Here is a 24,185-nt window from a genome sequence, read left to right as displayed (position 1 = left end):
AATGGATTTTGTCTGGTATACATACAAACATACACCAATTTATTACCATTCATCCATTATTAATTTCAAATGTAATGTATACTGTTTAGTTTTTTTCCTCTCGCCATTACTTGGTGCAATATTTGAACGTTGTCTTTTGAGATATTTGAGATATATACAAGAGTTGTTACATTCTTGTACATTTATTCTTGTCTATTTATTCATCGATCTATCTATTATCTTGTATTTATATTTACAAGTTTCTAGCTGTGCTTGGAAGAAAACTCTTCATTGAATTGGGACTAATTTATTAAATAATATTATTTAGTATTAATTAATATTTCCAATTATTAATAATTACAATTATTAAATACATGGAGCTTCGTGAATCTAGGTCCCAGTCGCTTGAAGCTAGTCTCACTCAACCTTGCAGGAGGAATGGTCTGGAGTACGGGATGAACATAAACTGCTTGGGGGTCGGCCAATGTTAACTACTTTAAGAAATATTTGCATTTATAGAGACCTCCAAGCGATTTTCATGTAGTCAAGTATGACATGTAGCATTTGATGTTTTCCATACAGTTTCCAGTGCGTTGTAATAAATTTTCTGAGACCCATAGTGTTGTTTCAGTGCTTCTTAATAATAAGTTTTCTGAGAGAAGGGGGGAGGGTGTTTGGGGAGAGGCAGAGTGAGGGACCATGGGGGGGGAAGAGGATGATGGGGAAAAGGATAGATGGGGAGACAAGGCAAAAGGGCAAACAGAAGGGAGAGAAAGAGAGCCTGGTCCAACCGCCTGTGTTACAAAGTATTCAAATTTCTAGATAACTTTCAGGATAACTCATTCCAGGAAGGGTTCAGGGCCACAAGGCTGACACTCCAAACCAGACATGACAAGGCTAATCGCATCGAAACTTAAAATACTGAACAATTTGGAGGAGTGTTACCTAGCAGGATTGTTATCCAACCCACTTCTTCTAAAGGTCAAATGTAACACAAAGACTAACAGTTTCAAGCTCAACAAGCCACAATGTAGGGCAGAAAACAAGAGATACGTTTTCACCCACAGTGTTATAAACCCGTGGAACCGCCTACCCGCTGAAGCCGTATATGCCAAAACAATGTTGTAGATCCAGCTTGATAAATTCATCAGGACAAATTGAAGGACCATTGACAAGACGCTGGGTTCCTGTCCTCGTCGAGAACACTAGAGCATATGGCAGCCCCTTCATTAAATTCAAGTAAAATACCAACACGAGAATAGAAAACAGTTCAACGCAGAACAATTACCTGCTATTTACTTAAATTTACCTCAGAACATAAGAACAAGGTAACTGCAGAAGGCCTATTGGCCCATACGAGGCAGCTCCTATCTATAACCACCCAATCTCACTCATGAACATGTCCAACCCACGCTTGAAACAATCGAGGGACCCTAGATTGTTTCAAGCGTAATTAAGTGTTTCAATCTAGAACCACTGACACACTAGTGGACTCGACGGGGACAGGAAGCCCTCCATTTGTCCCAATGATTTTACAGTTGGATTTTGAAATTCAGCAGTGTTCTGGCATTTACGGCTCCGGCGGGTATGCGGTTCCATGGGTTTAATTCATAATTATAAATAATTAAGTATAACCTTATGGGTGATAAAGTCTGTTTTCAGTCCTACATTGTAGCTTGAGCTTAAACCGATGGTCCCTGCTCATGTTACATCTAACGTTTTAAAGCAAGTCTGGATCAATATCCTCCAAATTCTTCAATGTTAAATTAGATCAGCCCTGTCATATGTGATTTGCAGTGTTAGCTCCGAGGCCATCAACTGTTCCTGGTATGAGTCAGCTTAGTTCTGGAATGATTTTTGTTGCCCAGTGCTGAACTTTCTCCAAATCAGCTATGAAATCTGAAGATGCGATCTGGTCGGTCTCCATGCTTGGATACAGTAATCAACATGTTTGATCTTGACAATCAGACCAGTACTGGTATGAACATTTGTCACTTAGGGGCGCCTGACAGCTGGGTGGACAGCGCTTCGGATTTGTAGTCCTGAGGTTCCGGGTTCGATCCCCGGTGGAGGCAGAGATAAATGGGCAAAATGTTTCTCTCACCCTGATGCCCTCGTTACCTAGCAGTAAATAGGTACCTGGGAGTTGGGCAGCTGCTACGGGCTGCTTCCTAGGGGGGTGTATAACAAAAAAGGGAGGCCTGGTCAAGGACCGGGCCGCGGGAACGCTAAGTCTCGAAATTATCTCAAGAGAACAACTCTCCTCGTTTACCGCATACAAAACAATATAATTTTTGTAAAGTTATTTGTTCAGAGTAGCTTTTTCTTTTCTCAGGTTTTAGACCATAGTCGTCATTTTAGAAATAGGAAGGTCTCCCTAGTTCTTAAGAGTTAAATCATGTGGGCGTGGGCGTAAATCACATTTGAGGACGCCTGACGGCTGAGTGGACAGGGATCGGGATTCGTAGTCCCAAGTTCCAGGGTTCGATCCCCGAATTGGCAGTTTCTTTCACACCTGTTCACCTAGCAATAAATAGGTGCCTAGGAATTGCAGTGCCAGTTGCAGACAGCTGCTACGGGCTGCTTTCTGGATGTGTAACAAAAAGGAGGCCTGGTCGAGGACTGGGCCGCAGGGACACTAAGCCCCGAAATCATCTCTAGATAACGTGTGACCATTGCGTAAAAATAGCCAAGACGTTTCCCAACTTTTTGTCTTGGCGACAGAAGGAAGTCCATTGGATAGGTTAGATTTAATAGTACAGTACATAATTTATTACCAGTACAGTAGCTAACCATCTCTCCAACGGTTGAGTCACGTCATAAATGACTAGGCAAAAATTTGAAGTAGTTCTTTTGAAGACTACCAAAACATGTATTGGGTCTTGACAATTATAACTGAAAGTGATACATGGACATTGATCATAAATTGATCAAAGGCGGCACCAAGCCGGGAAGGCTACATAGCCACTGATCGTGAATCTCCTTATAACAACCTCTTGAATTAGGTAATTATCAAAAAAAGGTGCCACGCTCAAAACACTATACTGTACTGCATGTACATGTACAAGTTCATAGATAATATTCAGGGTGATGGGAGAGCAGAAAGAAAAAATAAATAATGACATTTAAAAAGTGAAAAAGCAAATTCCAGATTTTGAATATTAGTAAAACGATCACATGGCCAATATGAAACATTTGTAATCAGTAATGAAATTTAAAAGCTAGAGCTGCACTTCTAATTGCTGCAGTTATTTGTAGCAATGTAGGGATTCTATAACTTGAATACTATTGTTTTTAGCCATACATTTGTAAGTTTTTAATTCTTTTAGTGACTATGGCTTGCCAGAATGCCAAAATGCATTCCATAATTTTTCAAATTTTGGATAAGAACATATATGTACACAAAATTTCAGTGGTAAGGCATCCGGGATAAGGAAGTTTATCAGCAAAGGTAACAATTGCCGTAGTGTTAAAATTGTAACATGCTTGTCTCAAGTCGGGAACAACACAAATGTGAATAACTAATAGGAGGGGGGGGGGGGGGCAAAATCAAGTTATGGACCCCCTTTTACACTGTGCTGCAAGAACATGATTAGTAAATAACGATAATGTTGAACATAATTTTTGGGCTTTTGTAATGCACTCTTAAAAAGTGCCATTAGATGAGAACTCTTGGATAAATTGATGAGGAACCTACGATGTTGGATCTCAACCACTGCAGGATGAGAAGGGATACAACATATCAGGGTCATGAGAGCCAACTACAAGAGCTATCACTGCAGTATGACAAGTCTAAAGAACACAAGATCACATAAAGCTCTGCAATAAAAATAAGTGTGGAGTAAAGCAAGTTACAGGTTTCACACTTAAGAGAAGGCAACTTCATCAGCAGACTTAGAGCAGTAAAACAGAAATGGCAGTGAAAATCCACAAGAAAAAGGCATTTCAGGACAGGAGGCAGGATGTACAAACCACAGGGGGGCAAGTTAGGCACAGTAGGATACACATTAGGGACATGTACCAGGAGAAGACTAAGCGAGCAATCCATGCAGTAAAAGATTGCAAAGTAGGGCTTTCAAAGGAAGGGCAATGGTCAAGGTGCAGTACACACATGAAAGGGAGCTTTGTATTGTCCTCACAAAATAGTACAAGTCATACCTATCAGTTTTGTAACAACAGATCATTAGTTTCAACTTGTACTCCGAGATGAACAAATTGGCAAGTAACAAGTACTTTGTTTTACAAGCCAAGAATAAAATACTTATTACACAGTATTTAGTAGTCAATACCTCTGCTTGTATGGATTTGTGAAAAGGCAAGGAGATATTTTAGCAAGGAAAAAAAGAGAGCTTAAAAATTACTTTTATATGCACCATCCCATTTTTAAAATGGCAAAAATAAATACATATTCCATGTGTAACAGAGGCCACTTCACTCATTTTTTTACCTTTTCTTACAACAGAAATTAACATGGCTGTAGCAAGAGGTAACAGACTGGTTGACCTCAATCAATCATAGCACTGCCAGTTGAAGTACTGTACAAGGTAACTTCACTTGGTTATATCTACACCACACCAAATAGTACTAGACTTCATTCAATACGGCACCGTGTATTGTGCTCCAAATTTCTTCTTTCTCCTGTCACTTTCTGCTTATTTCTCTTATTTTTTAACTAATGTGATGTAATTGCCTTTCTACGTATCCTTGTACAAGTGGCAAATTCTTCACCTGTTTGGTATCTAAAACAAAGCACTACCTGACCACAATTCCTTCAATAGTCTCGGCTTGATAGCACTTGAAATGACAAAGGGAATTTTAACAATCCCACTAAATACGGATCCTACCTCCTAAAGCCACCCTCATGAGGTAGGAGAGTTGACATGGGAAACAAGGAATTATATCCAGATACACTAATGTACAAACAATTATGAAAAACTCAGTTCAAACAGATTTTACCGATAGCACAACACTAGACAAAAAGATGCGTTTAACTTCAATACCTCAAAAAAAAAAAAAAAAGTTGTTAAGGTTTAAGTGTATTTAATTATCAATACTGTATACAGCCTAAAAAAAACAAAAAAAAAAACTAATATCATGGAAGTTAATGAAACTTATTTCATACATTTTTTTGCATTTACAAGATGCATATGCCACTAATGAAAATGTCAATCTTAAATTTACATAACTTCCTGGAATGACAATGAAAACACTAATGCCGTACTTTCCCATTAACAAGTATATTTAATAATACAAGTACAGTAAAAAAGTGAGAACAAGAAAATAAATAAACAATTACTCCTTACTTCAAGAGCTCATGCAACAGTATGTTCAGCTAACTTAGTAACAAAGATTTCCTATTTATAAAATTAAAACTGTAGACAGCAAAGCCAAGGTAACAATACTGAATGTTTATTTTGCAGAATCTAAAATAATGCATCAATTGCCTTTATTTCTGATAATTTTGCTATTTGTATGGAAAGCATAATTGTTTACAATAGCAAATTACATTAAGAACGTGATACATATGACTCTAGAATAAGAGGAGAGTAAAGAACAGCTACACAAATGTCAGACTTCCATGAAAGATAAAATTAAGGAAATGAAATGTACTGATTCCTTACAAAACCCAAAATATCATCAAGTATTGTATATAAATGCAGATTGACTGCTTCAACAATGCTTGACAATGAATATGTAGCATACAAAGTCCTGCTTTCAAACGTGCACTGTACACACAATGAGACCACCCAGTCTCAGTACATTATAAAAAAACTTAAACTACACTAGTTGTAAATTCATACGGTGAAACAATCACGTCAAGATTCATTGCAACTAACACTACTTCCTCTCTCACTTTACACGGGCTAGCTCTGCAGCAGCAGAATTGAACCCTTTGAACCTAACACCTTATTATGCCTAAGAGTACATATTACCCACATTAGACAACACCCATAAGTAAATTATCATACAACAGATCTCTAGTAAAACAGCATAGGCGAGATAATGATTTGTATGGTGGGTTAATACTGCCCCTCTAATGAGAGGAGCAAGTTATTTTAGGGTCTAATACAGGAAGACATTACTAGGGTATCTCCTTTCTATTAAAAACTTACAAGTTTATTGAATCTACTTTCAAGTCACATGTATCAATAACATACAAGTTAAAAAGAGAAGCTGGCCAAAAGTAATTTGATGCAAACATAAAAACAGGCAATCTGGAGCACTACCCTAGTTTACTATTCACATAAAGGCAATGTGACTGCAGCTGAGGCAGTCTTCCTGTACTAGATGAATTCTCAACAGGTTATCACAACTTTTCTGGTGGGTAGTTTTAAGATACCAGCTCTATGCATCAGGTATGATGTATCACTGAGTTTCTCTCCACAAAGTATCCACTCAAAGCAAGAAAAGTGTGAAAGGCAACTGAATGGTTAGAAGGTATGTACACACAACAGTTGAGGAATGCCACACAGAATGAGCACCACAAGTTAACTTGCGCTTTTCACTGAAGCTGCCACTTCTGGTTGCCGTGTAAGTCCCTCCTAACTTTTGTCTGCTGTTATGTACGTAAAACTTGAGTTCATGTCCAGGCTAACCCAAGTCCACTGTACAGCCTTGAATGATATGGATATATTGATTTAACACCTTCATACCAAACACATCTCTTGGCACTATCAAACCGAAATGAGGTTTATATCCATTTCATCCAGCAACCAGTTATTACACTTTTTTTTCCTAAACACAGAATCCTTCCAAATCTTGAGATACTTCCTATATACAAAGTTCACACTTCCAGGGAAATACTTTCCCAATCTTTTTCATTCTTTGTACCTCCAAAGGCACATAGTCCATTTCAAAACAGCATAGTCTTACGAAAGATCTGAAAAAAAAAAATAAATAAAATGTTTGATTCTCATCAAATAAATAGTTTGAAAAGTGAGATAAAAATGCCATGAAAAAATTTTGATAGTAAAATATAAATACGACAAATACAAAAACTAAATATGACAAATCACAAGCACACCAAGAAAATGATATCTGATCATGCATGTGTTGAAGTGTAACAAAAATTTCACAATAAAACTATACTTACAGCTGGGAAGAGCTGCTTGAGAGAGCCTTTGCTGTATCTGATCTGTAGTAAAACGTACAAAGCAATCATACTGCTCGGCAAGCTTGGAGGCCAAGACTTTATCATATTCCTCTCGGATATTCACTTCACGTTCGCGCAGTAGCTGCTCACAAATCAGATTCACCTGTAAAAGATTTTTATTTATTACAAACAACTGTTTTGGTGTGTAATCACAAAGCATGAATATCATCATCATTGATAAAACTTTTCAACATGTATAGGATGCACAAAGAAACAACTTACAAGTAATATTCACATTCATTTTCAAACTGAGCTAAGAACTGAGAACATGACCATATGGAATGCCTATGTGCTGTACAACTCGAGTACAACTTCGTCTCTACAAATCTAAAGTTGTAACACACTTTGCAGGCAGGATTTACTCACCTGCTTTGCCAAATAATTATTTCTAAGCGAGTAAATTGCAGATTTACTTAGGCTCATTCTTTTATGACAAAATGGATGACAACAATTGACATTTCCAAGGCATATTGCTTTAGGGTATTAAAATAATTTGTTCTTTACAATGGGTCTGAACATCTCTCTCATAAACGGTATTGTCTACTTGCCCATGTCCTTAGTAAAACTGAATTGCATGCCCTTCTATAGGGTTATATCAGTGAAGTAATGGTGACAGTAGTGTTACCAATAACCTCCCGAGTTGTAATTGGTTTCTGCTGGCTCTTTTCATGAAATGGGTATGAAATTGTGAGGACCCATAATTTGTATTTCTTGATTGCTTCTATGTATTTTATGTTCAGATGACAAATTTGATCATAGATTAATTTGTGATAAAATTTAAGGAGGCAGACATCTTGGCTTTGCTGTACTTTCAAGAGTATAATTACTCTAAAATTTTCCTGCCAGAGAACCACTCATTAACTTATCACATGATGTGGACCACTTATACATAAATCATCTTCATGACAGCTTTCCCTACAATCTTTTCAATTTAGCTTATACCAGTTGCTTATCATGTGAGGGTTTTTAGAGAGTAACGAAAACTATAGAAACAAGTTGAATAAGGAATCAAAGTTACTTTTGGCCACTGTCAGCAGTTATTTCCTCATCTCTTTGCAAAGTATCCCAGCTAAAGAGGAGAGTTACAGCCCCGCTCCTGTGCCAGGTAAGTCCACTACAGGCTCACTATAGCCCGTGTTACTTTGGAACTTTTGTTCTTAAGTAGCTGAATCTAAAACAACAACAACCCAACTAAAGTATTGTATTCATTCCATACTTGTAAACATTTTGTTTTCTGTAATTTAATGACCAAGTGTTTAGATATAAATATAAACAAATTAAGATCATACATAATATATGGATTTTCTAAATGTTTGTAAACAAAATAATTTGCCATAAAGGAGAACCAAGTACTGTATCATTTAATAATATTCCACCATCTCTCTGATAGCTATTTCCACATGTGAAGGGTTCACAGATCTATGGGAAAAGTTATCCATCATATGACAGATTAAGTGAAATTTTATTTTTAGTGTAATGTCCCACCGGGCACGGAAAATATTACGATATGAATGGAACTATTAACACGACTCGAATCATATTTTTTATGATTTTCGTAGACTGATGCTACACCAAAAGAAAGAGCTGGGTCCTTGGAAAAGCCTTTGAGTGCATTTATAACCAAATTCTATTATTTGTTTTCATTTCAAGATGCCACAGCTTTTGTTCAAGTGCCTGCCTCTGATTTTGTGGAGGCAATTGCCTCAGGCAATTGTTTGCAATATTGGAAAAAATCCTGAAAGCCTTAGCTTCCTTTGTGGGCCTTATCAAAAAGATAGGCACCATGTCAAGTGCATCACTATCCACTGACCGATGCCCATGCTAGAAACCACTGAAACCATGCAAAACTTCAAGAACTTTTATGGAGCTGAAAGATATTAGTGATGAGAAATCTACTACAAATAATTAACTTGAAAATTACTTCTTAGAATATGTCATCAACATTTCTTCACCTCTCTATAGCCAAAATAAAATGATAAATATTTCCCCACTCCCGACGGCAATGTTTTAAGATAAAGGAAAAATAATGTTTAAAACGTTTTTATGTGCACCAGGAAATTGGCCTAATTTAGGGTGCACAGTTAGGAGCTAATGCATTTTAGGGAGTTTTTCCCATTAATAGATTGTTATTATCTGTTATTGAATGTTATCACTTAGGGTAGCCAAAGGATTAAAGTACCTTTTCCTCTTGTACTAATATATATAGCAGCTTTTTCTCACATGCATTTTAATATAAAAAAAAATTTGTATTCCACACTACTGATACATTGAACACACATGCAAATGCTTTTGCTATGGTCTTGGTAAATAAAGCTCTTTTATATACTACTGTATTACTATATGGTAATAACTTTAGATACACTGTACCTGCTTAAATGTGAACAGAGGTTTATCCTTCCCAAGAGAAGACTGGTGATGGTGGTGATGATGAGATGATACTCCTGCAGCGGATGTTGATGCAGGCGATGGTGAGGTAGGACAGGCCAGGGAGGGCGGAGACGGTGGGGAAGCTGGAGATTCATAGCCCCCCTCGCACTCCATACTACGCTCGCCACATTGCAAGATCTTGCGGCGTTTCAGCCGACGGATCTCTTCCCGAACATTTTGTGCAATTTGCTCTGTAATCACCATTACTTAAGTAGATCATATGACATTTGAACTAATTTACACTACAGTACATGCTTATGCATAATCTCTCTGATGAGTATTTTAAATATTTGAAGTTTCAACTGGCCTAGCTTTAAAAAATGATGTCAAGTGTAATGAAATGCCCTTTTTTAGGTGACGCCAAATGCCACAAAAGCCCAAACCAAACCATGCACACTACTAAATAGAAGACCAGAGCCTGGCTATCATTATGATGACTGTAAAGACTAAGCCCCAACCAAGATTGTATGTGTCTGAGAAAGGCTCGTGCAGTGGAAGAGGAAAGATCCAACCAAAGATTTGTGAATTTTAAAGAGAAAATTGATTTCTAGACATGACTCCAGAAAAGTTTTTAACAATTTAGGGAAAATATTAACATAAAAAGACAGGCACTTAGCACCTCTCTCTGGCACTATATTTAATTTTAATCTGCATTTCAGTTCAACACGGGTACAGCGCTATATAAACATTATAAAAATTTGTTCTTCACACTCAAAGGCACGCTTACCGTAATTCAGTAAAATCATACAGAAGTTCAAACAAGTAATTGAAATAAGAAATAATAGTTACCTGGGGTTAGAGTTGGTGTGACCTCGGCAAATGGTGACTGTGACTCTGTGTGACGCGCAGTGGCTGCAGCAGCACTCTGGGGCGACACACACATAGGCACACATCGTCGTCTCTTGTGTGGTCGAGGAGTGCAACTTCCGTGGTGAAGGGGATCAAACTCCAGCGATCGTTTGAGTGTTACACATGCCATTCTTCAAGTGTACCCTGTTCAAAAGATGCTGGACTTTAGCTTGTCATAAAGCATCCTAAAATTGAACCTCTTAGGGTCATCTCATGTATAAATCAACTTTATATACAAATACATACAATACTGATAAATGCTATCATAACCGAGACACGAGATCAATATACAGCACTGTATTGGTTATAACCTCGTCACAGCAACTGACACACTGTACATGATTATATACAGTGGATGGGTCCATTCTACACAGAAGGGCTCTGACAACACAGGCACTTAGCACCTCTCTCTGGCACTATATTTAATTTTAATCTGCATTTCAGTTCAACACGGGTACAGCGCTATATAAACAGTATGAAAATTTGTTCTTCACACTCAAAGGCACGCTTACCGTAATTCAGTAAAAATCATACAGAAGTCCAAACAATCTCGCAGCATACTACAAATTTTTCTCCTAACAGGGGTGCAACAGGTGCTGCCACCAACCTAAAGCAGGAAAATGCAATAACTTCCAATATACTCCAAGTACTAGTTTAAACATAGATACAGTATGAGATCTTAACCAATAATATTACAAAAATTCCATGTCATTAAAGCACAACACAAAAACCACTATGGGCCGAGTGTTTGTTAAAACATTTAAGTTGCAAATTATATTTCTTAAAGTGTAGCAGTCAAAACTTTCAGATACCTTTGAAGAAAAAATGTTTAAATACTTTCGCTGCCCGATGTCGCATATTCCGTCATGGAACCAAAATATGTACCAAGTATGCCTGATGACAACTGGCATCAATTTAAAAAATTTGTAAAAATTTCATTTATTGTCCGAATTCTATGGGACTTTTAAAATGAGCTCCAACTTCTGCCTGTATACCCCATACCATACCAAACCCCATACTACCATACTCTGTATACCCCACGTAGCACCCTGACCCCGCCAAGTAGGTGCCCACGCACGCTAGAGGCTCTCTGTTCCCGTGACAGCCGCGGCCTTCCCTAGAGTCAAAAGGTTCCCCCATTCCGGTTATTTTATCTTGGGTATTTGTTGTTACCGGCTTTATAAACACTGCAAATTGACTTCCAGATTGATACTGATCAAGAACGGAGTCAATCCACGACGAAAGTATTGAAAGAAATACGTACGAGGAAAAGGATACTGTACTGTGTTTTCACCGAAAGTATAGAAAAGTAAGACTCATGTTCTTATATGCAAATATCTCTACGCAGTCTATTGTGAACAATTTGATACCAATTTGAACGATGTAGTATGGACATTGAGGTGAGAAAGCAGAAAAGAGAATAAACATTGGAGTGGTGAGCTCTCAGGCAATGCATGGGCTACCTAGCATTGTGAGGTGGGTCTAAAATATAGGAGAGCGAGATTTGTATGGTCTTATACGCAGATATTCCTTTACAGCATTCTATTCTATTGCGAACAATTTGATACCAAATTTAACGACGTAGCACAAAAATCGAGGTCAGAAAGCTAAAGAGAGTATAAAATTTGTGTGGTGGCGAGTTCTGGACCTACACTTGAACTTTCAAATGAAAATACGCGTCGTTTATTTACGACGCGGCTGTGTGAAAGTGTTAACTCTGCACAGTGCCTTAGGGCGCTCATAGGTATAATGTAGGATTCAAAACTCCCGCGACTACACGAGGTTCACATCAGTTTCCTCAGGGCTCTAGTAAACAGATGCAATTTAAAAAAAAGTATATATTGTTGGCAACATTCCCGGGTGTGAGGGCCTCAGTACTGAGTGAGCAACCAAGGCTGGTGCACACAGCATGAGCTAACAGCACTGCTATTCAGTTTGTGGCAACGGCCTGCAGCATTAGCCTTTTTAATGACAATGTGAGGTCTCATAACAAAAAAGTGTTAAAACATAAGGAAAAACAAGCGTCTTTAGACAGATTCTTAGTAAGACAAGGAAGCAGTGAGTCATAACCAGGTCCTAGTGGTATGCCTACAAAACAGAGTACCCCAGAAATGTCCTCAATTAATTATGTTATAATGGAAGGGGACTCCCCTTCCAAACACCAACACCTCTCTTCCCCCCCCCCCACACTTCCTCACCGTCTTCCATACGCCAACATGAGTCCTCAAAGGTAAGGTGAAGTAAAATATGAGTAGTATTCTGTATAAAATGTATTAAGTTAGTATTTTTGGACATGTGGAACGGATTAATTCAATTCACATTACAGTATTTATGGGAAAATTAGTTTTGGTTTACGAACCTTCGGTGTACGAATCGTCTCTTGGAACGGCTTAAATTCGTAAATCAAGGGTCCACTGTATACAGTATTCCATTTCACTCCTCATGCTCATTTCTTTTTAACTTTGCTTCATAAACATAACATTTCTCTCTTTATGAATCCATAACCAATAGCAACTTCTTCAATACCCCATTTATTCTTCTAATGCTGCACACAGCAAGACAAGCCTGCCTTTATTTCTGGGGTCTGGGCAGGTGCAGACACTAGATACACTGCTAGTTTTGCATTGAATACAGTATGAAGACATCTGGGAAGAAGGGTACACTAAATTCACTTTCCTTTACATCACAGGAAATGTGGGGCCGATTGCACCACATCCACATGTCACAAGTATTGTTCATCTTAACCCTTAGCCTTTGATTTTCATCTATTGCCGATCCCAAAGGGAGCCAGTGGCTGAGGGGACAGAACACTGGACGCGTGATCCTGTGGTCCCAGGTTCGATCCCAGGCGCCGGCGAGAAACAATGGGCAGAGTTTCCTTTCACCCTGATGCCCCTGTTACTTAGCAGTAAATAGGTACCTGGGAGTTAGTCAGCTGTCACGGGCTGCTTCCTGGCGGTGGAGGCCTGGTCGAGGACCGGGCCGCGAGGACACTAAGCCCCGAAATCTCAAAATAACCTCAATATAGATTCCTAGGGGGACTTCAGTTATCATTAAATGATGATTTAAACAATTATTGTCTGGGTTTTATATGTATGATAAAATCTGGGCAAGATATGTACAGTCGATTGTTTTGCTTTGTTTGGATGGTTTTACTTGGGTTCGAGGTTGCTCTAGGATCCACTTGCTCTCCAACATTCTGATCCTGGTGTTTGGTAGACCTGTTTAATGTATGTTTAGATTCCTGATAGTTTTGTAAATAGCTCTGTGGTACTAAAGCCAAAACACAGGAGTAACCTGGTTCCGGCCCAGAAATAATGTTAAATTCTTTCTCGACAGACATTTCTATTAAAAGACAAGGAAAAATACATAGACCACAAAAATACTTATTATTACTATTATAAAGATGATTTTTTTTAATATTTTGATAAGATAGGTACCTTAGTATCAGCTAGAGGCGCCACTGTATACTTTGTCTTCCGCCATCACAATGCTGTTCAGCGTCGCTATCCCTTAGTACACTAAAAATATGAACAACAACATGCACAATAACAAGTTTTCACATTTATTATAACACTAGTAGCAATAACGCCAAAGTTTGAGAAAATATAGCAAATGTCTCGAGCTTTAACATATTAATACACTATAAATATTCCAAATGTCAAATCTGAGCCTTCCAAACCAATACTATTTCCAAGTATTCATGTTTTTAATATACTGTACAATACAGTGCTTAATATTCGGTACCACTAAATAAAAATGGAAGCACTAGATATTTGATATTTTACAAAATATGGAAAGCCAATGCAAATATCACAAGTCACAAATTCAAAGCATCGTCAAGTAAATCATACTTTTTTTCTTCTTCATTGTTTTATATTCTGAGACAATTGCAAAGTTAATTTCGGAAATGCAATTACTTTATTATAATTATGATACAATTTATATGATTAGAATATGTGTTACACAAGTACAGTAATTACAGATAAACATGTTACATGAGAGATGAATGTGTATGGCATCACATCATTATGAAATGCTTGCAAAATTAGGGTAAGTGGGAGATGGGCATTTCTATCAGAGGACGAATACCGCACTGTATAGCAAGTGCTAGGTTTTAAGAAAGTTGCAAAGAACAAAAGTACTGTATAACAATTCAAGATATATTAAGTAAAACATTGTACAGTATACGAAAAGAAAAATAGAAGACATATGGTTATACATAAATGATAAAAGAGAGAGAAGAGGTACAGTCAATACCCATCTACAGTCAAAATGTCAAGAGGCTATTGAGAAGAAAAGGAATGAATGCTCAGTAATATATTGTGGAAGTAATATTGTGTATTAATTATCGTGTATTATTGATACACAATCGACTTGAGAATGGTCCAGTACGGACCGAAACGTCGTCGTTCCTTCACTTTCTAGTGTATGGTCTGGGCAACATATTGTGGAAGAAAAAGTAGTGTGTATGCAAGTTGTGCCTGGCCTTTTAATTTAAGAAATACAGAATTTTTACTGACAGATTAAAGCTGGTCATGGAGAAGAAAATAAGGAGGAAATACAGTGAAGGACATGAGGGTAGAAGTGCACTGCCAGTTGTGCATAATATTGCTAAATGGTGTATTGTATACTGCAAGTCTTTCAATTACAAAAAGTGGAGAAAAGCCAATGATAACATGTTATGGTGTCACCAGTGTTTCCAACTCGGAAGTGCACACAATACCTCGACATGTCAACTTGGCTACACCTAACACTCGACTTATTTCCATACTCTGGTGGTATGCTTCCTTGAAACAAATGATCTGAGCATTGGTTTCTTTGGCAGATGCCATAAGAACAATAAATACCATAAGCCAATAAATAAATAAAGCCAATAAATAAGCCAATAAATACCATAAACAATTGTACCATTATGGTACAATAAGTACCATAAAACATAGCAAGGTGCGAAAACGAGATGTGCAACACATCCGTTCACTGTAAGTGCCCGAGGGCTGCTAAGCATCCCAGTTGTGTGGCTCAGGGAGGTAACACACACTGACATCATGTACCCAGAGCATACCTGTCAATACTTTCAACCACAAGATCGTTTTTTTGCCATAAGTACCCGTCATCTTGAGTAGGGAGACACACTTTTGACAAGTACTATAGAATTATGGACTGGGTGACACACTACACTGCAGTGTAATGGGCATAATAGACTGCCGGAGAATCACCGAATGAAAAAGGTACACAAGGATTAAGTATGAGGTCCATATGCTACGAGGCAAAAGAATAGTATTTTGTAAAGTAGTGTATATCCATACCAGGGATTCCAAACTTACTATATGCAATCTTACAGTCAGTCTCCCAAGTCCCCACATTGAAGTGCTAACAATCTATTATTTTACATTGCTTATCAAATGAAAGTCTCAAAATGGTGGTTGATAAGAGGAACCGAATTAGTGATGCACCAGGTTTATCAACTTCGGTTCTTCTAACTACCAACTCGGCACCACATGTTTTGTGACTCATTCCTTAGAATCCACTGATCTTCAAGAACATAACAAAGGAAACTGCACGTGGCCCATTTGCCACAATAGTCGGCTCCTATTTATAGCCACTCAAATACATTCATATTTGTTTAACCTGCACCCGAAAAAAAATCCAGCAATCTCATATCTTATGTTACCTGGTAATTCGTTCCCTAAATATACAACAATATGGTACTTGTTTCCAAACTAGTATTTACCCAGGTCTTTCTCGAATATAAACGTATCCATTTTGTGTTTTATTTTTATCTACAGTATCTATATTTATATTCCCCTTCATCTATTGGTATAAAATCAGTCATGTAAACCCTTACCGTGTGTGTGTGTGTGTGTGTGTGTGTGTGTGTGTGTGTGTGTTTCTAGAGAATGTAAATTAATCTTTTCAATCTCTTTTTCATAAAGAATGTTTCTAATATCATAAGGTTTGATATTAAAATGTAGGAAAGCATTGCGTTTGGCATGATTCGGTAGTACAGTACTATATTTTCAATGCATTTGGATACATGGTGAAACCCCGATTATCTGGATTTTCAGGGTAACCAGAAATATAAGCATCTGATTCTATATACCATTAACTGGAACACGTCCAATTAATGTAGTGCAGCCCCATTAACTGGATAGTTTTTATACTACCTAGTAAGGGAAAAAATCCTTATCTAATGAAATAAGCCTACACAAGATACCTTCCCATTACAGAAATGAAATACAGGTATAAAATAAATGTTTAATAATGTTTGCATTCATGAATGCCATGGAAAAAAATTGTACACGACTACAGGAGTGGCAGATCGTCACTAAAAGAATGACATTGGCAGCAGCTGTGTTCACCAGCCATGACTAACTTCCATTTTGCTTGTTTACATGCCTCTGGCTACTATACCTCTTATGTCATCCTAAGTAACATGATTGATGGTACAAACAGAATGCCTATTATTAAGAGAATAATAAATATCATGTAATTGAGAATTTTTTTTTTAGCTTTAAATAGTATATCCTTATGAAAAGTGGTGTGGGTTAACTTGGGAGAATGGCAGGGAAGCAGGAACTGCCACCTAACATTCCCTCTCACAGGTATTTTAATAATCAATCCATACTTATAAAATAATAACATCTTGTTTTTCTAATTGCCTATAATTTGCTAGTACTACCGTAATTATCTGTATTGTTATAGGTAATGTAAGTTCTCCTATTGCCAGAGTCTGGGCTGGGGTCAGGCTTGTCTTGTGATAACATGATCTAAAAAGGCAGCTGCTTGTACCAGCCTACATTCCCATATACAGCATCCATTACAGCCCTGTGGGTCTGGTAATTCCTAAAGGAATTAGTCCAACTTGAACATGTCCACTTACATTTCAACAATATTGTATAAACTTTATGGGAGGAGATTGAAGAGCTGTATGAAAATAATAGTATTCACCAATTACGCCAATTATTCTAGTCTTCCTTAAATTTAAGGCGCATTTCCTACCATGTGTCTCGATCCCTTACGTTATTGTATTGCAAATAAATTGTGCACACAGCTCTGCCTCAATCACTTCGTTATATCAACCCTTCCATAATACTGTACTTTACTATACAGTAAGAAATAAAATAGTGAATGTATTAATAATGATATATATAACAGCATAATAACTGTTCAAAATTAAGTTATAATGCCAGGAGCAGTAATTAACAGCAAATACGAATACAAGTACTACTTAAAATATGAGAGAGTATTTTGGTCGATGCAATACAGACGACTTCAAATATAGACTGCGAGGTAATCTTAATTTTCTTAGCCCATTAACTACATCCATGATCTCACATTAATTTTCTTAGCCCATTAACTACATCCATGATCTCACATCAAAGTGAGAATTGGAGAATCAGATTATTTATAAAAGCACAAACTAATTTACAAAAAACTGAGAAAATGTTAAAATACAGCCAGCTTGAACTAGCCCCAAGGATTTTACATGGTCTTTCCTTCAATTATCCAGATTTCCAGTTTTTTTTTTTGGACACAAGAGGTACTAATTAACCTGGATAATTGGGGTTGCACTGCACTTTGTTTTGATGTCTGGGAACAAGAACCTGTAGATTTTGGCAAACCCTTTTAATACTTATAATGCATCTTTTAATATTTATCCCAGTGTCCTCCTAGAGTTTAAGGACAGTACATCTGCCTGAAAACAAATGGGAAATTACATAGCCTATAACCCCTAAAAATTTGGTGATTAAATACATAATTCACCAAAAGTATGCACCAAATCAAATCAAATTTAGCTTTATAATATTACTTCAAACGTTTCTGTAAGGTTCGTCTTGTTGCAGTGTTGCAAAACCACTTGGGCTGGACAGTAGGGCGACGGTCTCGCTTCATGCAGGTCAGCGTTCAATCCCCGACCATTCAAATGGTTGGGCACCATTCCTTCCCCCCCGTCTCATCCCAAATCCTTACCCTGATCCACCCCAAATGCTACACAGTCGTAATGGCTTGGCACTTTCTCCTAATAGTTCCCTTCCCCTGTTGCAGTGTTAATGGATTATATTCACATCCCCGGCAGTTTCTTTGTTTCGTTCTCTGCACCGATACGAACCTATACAACTGAAGCCTTCATTCCCTACTATTACCTAGAGATAAGAAATGTTTTCAGTTTTGAGGTGGAGAAAGTGACTGTTAATCGGCCACCTGCTACACTAACCTAACTTTCCTGTGCACGACCCCAAACAGTAGATGATTTTTATACATGATACACCAATTGAACGTTTGAAAATCTGGTTTGGAATTTCTGTAGTACACTTTTTTTATTTTTTTTTTAATACCAATGAACCACATTAAGGTTAACAAAATAACTGTACCTTACATAGCACACTTTTTTTTATTCTGACAATCTTTTGACACAAATAACAATGCAAACGTGCTCTCCAAATAAGAACAAGTAATAATGGTGTTATTAGTCCAGCTACACGTGACTGTCTAGAGCCAAGACAAACATAACCACAGCACAAGGAATCATTCGAGACAAAACAATAACTCTTGAATAAGTCATCCATGTTACCTTGTTTTTAAAATACTGTACAGTATATACAAAAAAATTATAAATTTAAATTAAATTAGTTTGAAAACCTTAACATAAGAGGATATTGGCCGGAATATAGCCCGGAGCATGGTGGGGGGGGGGGTAGGGAGGAGGGTGCTGGGGGTAGGGAGGAGGGGCAGGGTGCTGGGGGTAGGGAGGAGGGGCAGGGTGCTGGGGGTAGGGAGGAGGGGCAGGGTGCTGGGGGTAGGGAGGAGGGGCAGGGTGCTGGGGGTAGGGAGGAGGGGCAGGGTGCTGGGGGCAGGGAGGAGGGTCAACAGCGCCACTGGCCCCAGGCTGACGGGTGTCTGCCCTCTTAACTACAACAATAATAGTCAACTTGGCTCTCCCACCATTATTCACCTTCTTAATCAATACCCTCACCTACCACAGATGACGCTCATATACCCTGCTTATCACCATGTCGTTTTTCCTATACTCGCTACTTACAAAAAAAAAATGAATGAATAATGAAGCTACAGCAATATGAAACACGTCCAGACTTCGCTATTTACAGATTATAATCGCCGCGTTCACACTTCACGATGACCCAGGACACACTGACACTTTAGCCTGATGCAAAAGTAAGTCTCCGTGGCCTACCTGAGCTAGTGGAATAGGAAGGGAGGGAGAGAAGCCTCGAGTGACGAGGATCCAATATGGCCGTCCCTAAACAATGGCAGATAGTTGCGCCGGCCACTTGGTTCTCCTCTCTCGTCAAAATGCTCAAATATTTCCCTAGAAAACTCCTCAGGGTACTTATTAAATAGGTTAACATTATTGAATATAAAAAATATTAGATAACGGCTTGATGAGCTCTCTGTATTTCGGTAAAACAGGATGGGCGTAACCAGCCAAAAGTTCGATTTTCAAGAGGAATGCTTTATTTGTTGCTTTAATAATAGTAAGTATAAAGCACTGTGCCACTGCCCTAATCAGCTAATGTATAAAAGGGATTACATAGTTTCACAAACAATCTGTTCACCTAATATTTCCATCTCTCAATATAATTTGATATCGAGAGATGCAAGAGATATAAATTCAAGCTACCAATTGTTTAACGTAGGCCTAATACACTTAAGATATTATTGGGAATGAAATAGTTTCAAAGTTTTACGTATATCATACCAGTTGGTCTAAAACCATTACTAACTGGGCATCCATTAACATAAAGCTGTATATTATTAGGCTGTCGATCTCGTCACAGCTTCCTCACATACCAGAGTTCCGCTGTTATAACTGCAATTGCTACAATTGTATAATGATATCCCAGTCTAATTTTGGTAATTACCGTGTCAGACTGTAATGGGTGTTTACTTCTGTCATATATAGATTTTAGATCTAAACAAAATCCTAACATATGAAGATAATTAATTCTAATCCTTCAGCGTTCGGAATTTCACTGTCGACAGATTATAAAATTCCCGATTGAGCTTTGTGATTTTTACGTAAACAGGATAGAATTACCTAAGTCTAGTCAAATTGCCTGCTTGTTACATGCTTTTGTTGCCTTAGTCTGTGTAATCACGATGTATTAATAATCAAATGAGTCTTGACACGTCTCGCCTCGACTCAAGTCCATTACATCCAGCGGTCGACCCCACAGACGCATTCATAAATTTGTACATGCTGTTTATTCAAATCGGGAATTTTGTCAAATATAAATTAATATTATAAATTAGCATATTGTGCATATATATAGGTATAAGTTAGGTTAGGTTAGGTGTTTAGGTTATGTTGGCGATTATTTGTATTTGTAGTACGTGGGTGAAGCATTTATAGCGTTGTAGTTCGAACACAATTCGTTTACGGGCTATTCATGCCCGTGCCACCTCTTGGGTGGCTTAATCTTCATCAATCACACAATTCTTCAGTGAAGCACTTGTTCCGGAAATGTTCGAACGAAATCAGCTGTGAGTCGTGTGTAAACCGTTTTTCATTCTTAAACAGGGGTTTGGAGGTTGCATGGAATCACTTTTGGGTCTTTTGGAGGACGGGCTGCAAGTCCATTATATCCAGCGGTCGCAGCCCGTCCTCCAATCAAATACTCAAAAGTGATTCCATGCACCCGCCAAACCCCCTGTTTATGAATGAAAGACTGTTTAGGAACCATTAATACACACTGGAATGACACTTGACAATATATGACTATATTTGAAACAATTAAATAGACACTTTCCTAACTATATTCCCTAACAGAGGCAAAGAATAAATTACTGATAAGGTGCTTCAGTTCAAGAGAGCCGTACTTACTCAAATGGCGTTCCACAAATTTCCTCAAAATGATGTTCTCTCCCGGTGTCCACCCACACCGTCCTCTTGGGCTTCTTCCACTATACTGTGTCTGGCTATGATCTGCTCCCCAGCTGAACCTGAGGGCTTGCATGTGATGTGGAGGAGTTAATCCCTCTAGATTATCATGACGGCATCAACTCTGACCACCTCGTGACCGTTGACCTGTCCCCCTGGTTAACTTCTACAGCTTAACTTTTCCATTGTCTGGCGCCGCGCCTGTGGCTTGTTCATGCTGTTATGATGTTCATGTTGTTCTACTGTGTACTGTTCTCTTGTTACACCAGAACTACGTTAACTCTTATACTCGGAACAGCTGAGGGCCACTTGACTAACAACGCTACAAACCTGACATACCTGATTTACCTGAGGGCCACTAACCCCTAGTAGGCTCGACGAGGACAGGAAGCCGGCGGCTTATTGAAGGCTTCCCCCCCATTTGCTTTGAAGATCCTTGCATCTTTTTCTCTATTTTATTATCTTATTTATTTTATTTATTTTATTTATCTATATACAACTCTCATTATACTACGCACTAATCTACCCCTATCATACATACGGTATCTGTGCATGGGGTTCAACCACTGCAAATTACCTCAAGCCTATCAGCACTGAGCAAAAATCTGCAATTAGATTGCTATTATTAGAACTATAATAAACTGTCTTTAGACAACACACAGCCCCTCTATTAAAGTCCCTTAACATACACTCCACACATTCTCATGTGCTATTTACATTTTTTTTTTTTTTTTTTTTTTTTTTGAGATATATACAAGAGTTGTTACATTCTTGTACAGCCACTAGTACGCGTAGCGTTTCGGGCAAGTCCTTAATCCTATGGTCCCTGGAATACGATCCCCTGCCGCGAAGAATCGTTTTTATGTACAAAACCTTATTCCTAAATGCCAATCTTGATTTGAAACTTTTTCTTGATAGATGTAATAGAACCCATGAGCACCACACCAGAAATAAATATCTTTTTGATATCCCCAGAGTCAGATTAAATATGTGCAAACACTCCATGCAAATAAAAGGGCTCAGCCTTTGGTATTAATTCCCTGGTAAATTAAAAAAAAATTCAACCCATGCCCTGTTCAAAAGTAAAATAAAAAAGTACCTAATTCCATCCTCATAGTTTCCTACCTTGTGCTTCAAACTCACACTGTATCTTGGACTACCCACTTCCCCAATATTAGTACTCAAGACATATATCCTTACCAGTGTAAGCAACTGTCACCTTATGTTGTAGTTATCTGTTGATATAAAACTTGAATTTGAATTTGAATTTTGAATTTGAAAACCTTGCTACAATGTTCCCTTTTATCTTACCTGATATGTTAGATTAGGGACCTGCCCGAAACGCTGTGCGTGTGGCCAAAAATGGCCAAAATGGACGTAATATGAAATTAAATCGGTTCACGGAAGTGATGTACTGTCCCGTTTTCTGTTTGGGTCCTCCAGCTTAGTCTGTTAGGTTAGGAGAGGACATTTTCAATTAACGTTTTTCATGACGTTTTGAAACTTCTGAGAGAGACAGATAGAAAAACAAAGACACAGAGACAGACAGCAGATAGATTTATTTATTTATTTATTTATGCATATACAAGAATGTACATAAGGAATGTGAGGATACAAATATGGTAATTACAGTCTTGTAAAGCCACTAGCACGCGCAGCGTTTCGGGCAGGTCCTTAATCTAAGAAAATTTTAAGGAGGTAAATACTTGCAAAATTTATAGACAAAAAAATGATAACAGTTACATGAAATGAAAAAAAGAAGATGAGAGAAAATTGTAGGTACAGTATATTAAAGCACATAGGTAGCTAAGATTGATTGCAATGACAGCTTGAATGGTAGTTGACAAAAATTGGTAGGCACAATACAGCAGAAACAATATAAGATTGATTGCAATGACAGCTTGAATGGTAGTTGACAAAAATTGGTAGTCACAATACAGCATATGGCTAGCACATAAAAGAAGACAGCAATGAACACAATGATAAGGTTGTTTGATATTACATAAAAATTAGGAGATTGGGTAACACTAGGTACAGAGCAAATTTAAAGCTCAGTGTAGGAAACTAAGAAGATGAAGTTAGGTACTTTTTGGTTTTGCTTTTAAATAAGGCAAAAGTTTTACAGTTTTTCAATTCACTAGGGAGTGAGTTCCATAGACTAGGTCCCTTAATTTGCATAGAGTGTTTACAGATTAAGTTTGGCCCTGGGGATATCAAAGAGATATTTATTTCTGGTGTGGTGATAATGGGTCCTATTACATCTGTCAAGGGAGAGTTTCAGAGCATGGTTTGCATTTAAGAACAGGGTTTTGTAAATGTAGTTGCATCCCACCATCTGGTCACCACTTGGTCCGGGAGACATCTCCCGTCACGCAGGGTGCAGTCGCGCCTCCACAGATCTCCAGTATCAGCTCTTGATACTGGTAATGGCTCAAAAGGGCCACCACTTGCGGGCTATTCATGCCCGTGCCACCTCTTGGGTGGCTTAATCTTCATCAATCAATCAATCGACTCTTCAGTCACTTGGTCCGGGAGACATCTCCCGTCACGCAGGGTGCAGTTGCACCTCCACAGATCTCCAGTATCAGCTCTTGATACTGGTAATGGCTCAAAAGGGCCACCACTTACGGGCTATTCATGCCCGTGCCACCTTTTGGATGGTTTAATCGTCATCTTGGACACATTCATGGGAGACATCTCCCGTCACGCAGAGTGCACTTGCACCTCCACAGATCTCCAGTATCAGCTCTTGATACTAGTGATGGCTCGAAAGGGCCACCACTTACGGGCTATTCATGCCCGTGCCACCTCTTGGGTGGCTTAATCTTCATCAATCAATCAATGTAGTTGACACAAGAGAATGTGTGGAGGGAG

The 24,185-nt window shown here is 38.2% G+C and overlaps 1 protein-coding gene across 7 annotated transcripts; it reads right to left on the bottom strand.

Moving 5' to 3' along the window:
- Positions 1-5,192: 5,192 nt before the first annotated feature.
- LOC123775093 (akirin-2) lies at positions 5,193-21,369 on the bottom strand. 7 transcript variants are annotated; one of them, XM_045769948.2, is made up of 7 exons: positions 19,605-19,680; positions 13,849-13,929; positions 10,921-11,015; positions 10,349-10,552; positions 9,500-9,750; positions 7,073-7,235; positions 5,193-6,859 (listed from the first exon to the last, which is right to left on the bottom strand). In XM_045769948.2, the coding sequence occupies exons 4-7, from the start codon at positions 10,536-10,538 to the stop codon at positions 6,849-6,851; spliced, it is 615 nt and encodes a 204-aa protein (XP_045625904.2). In that variant the 5' UTR covers positions 10,539-10,552; positions 10,921-11,015; positions 13,849-13,929; positions 19,605-19,680; the 3' UTR covers positions 5,193-6,848. The 7 variants fall into 7 exon arrangements, with proteins under 7 accessions (XP_045625904.2, XP_045625907.2, XP_045625906.2 ...); XM_045769951.2 differs by lacking the exon at positions 13,849-13,929 and having other exon boundaries at positions 19,605-19,690; XM_045769950.2 differs by lacking the exon at positions 10,921-11,015.
- Positions 21,370-24,185: the final 2,816 nt, after the last annotated feature.

This window comes from Procambarus clarkii, chromosome 92 (genome assembly GCF_040958095.1).
Source record: "Procambarus clarkii isolate CNS0578487 chromosome 92, FALCON_Pclarkii_2.0, whole genome shotgun sequence".
Lineage (NCBI taxonomy): Eukaryota > Metazoa > Arthropoda > Malacostraca > Decapoda > Cambaridae > Procambarus > Procambarus clarkii.
This window is presented reverse-complemented; position numbering and strand designations above follow the sequence as displayed.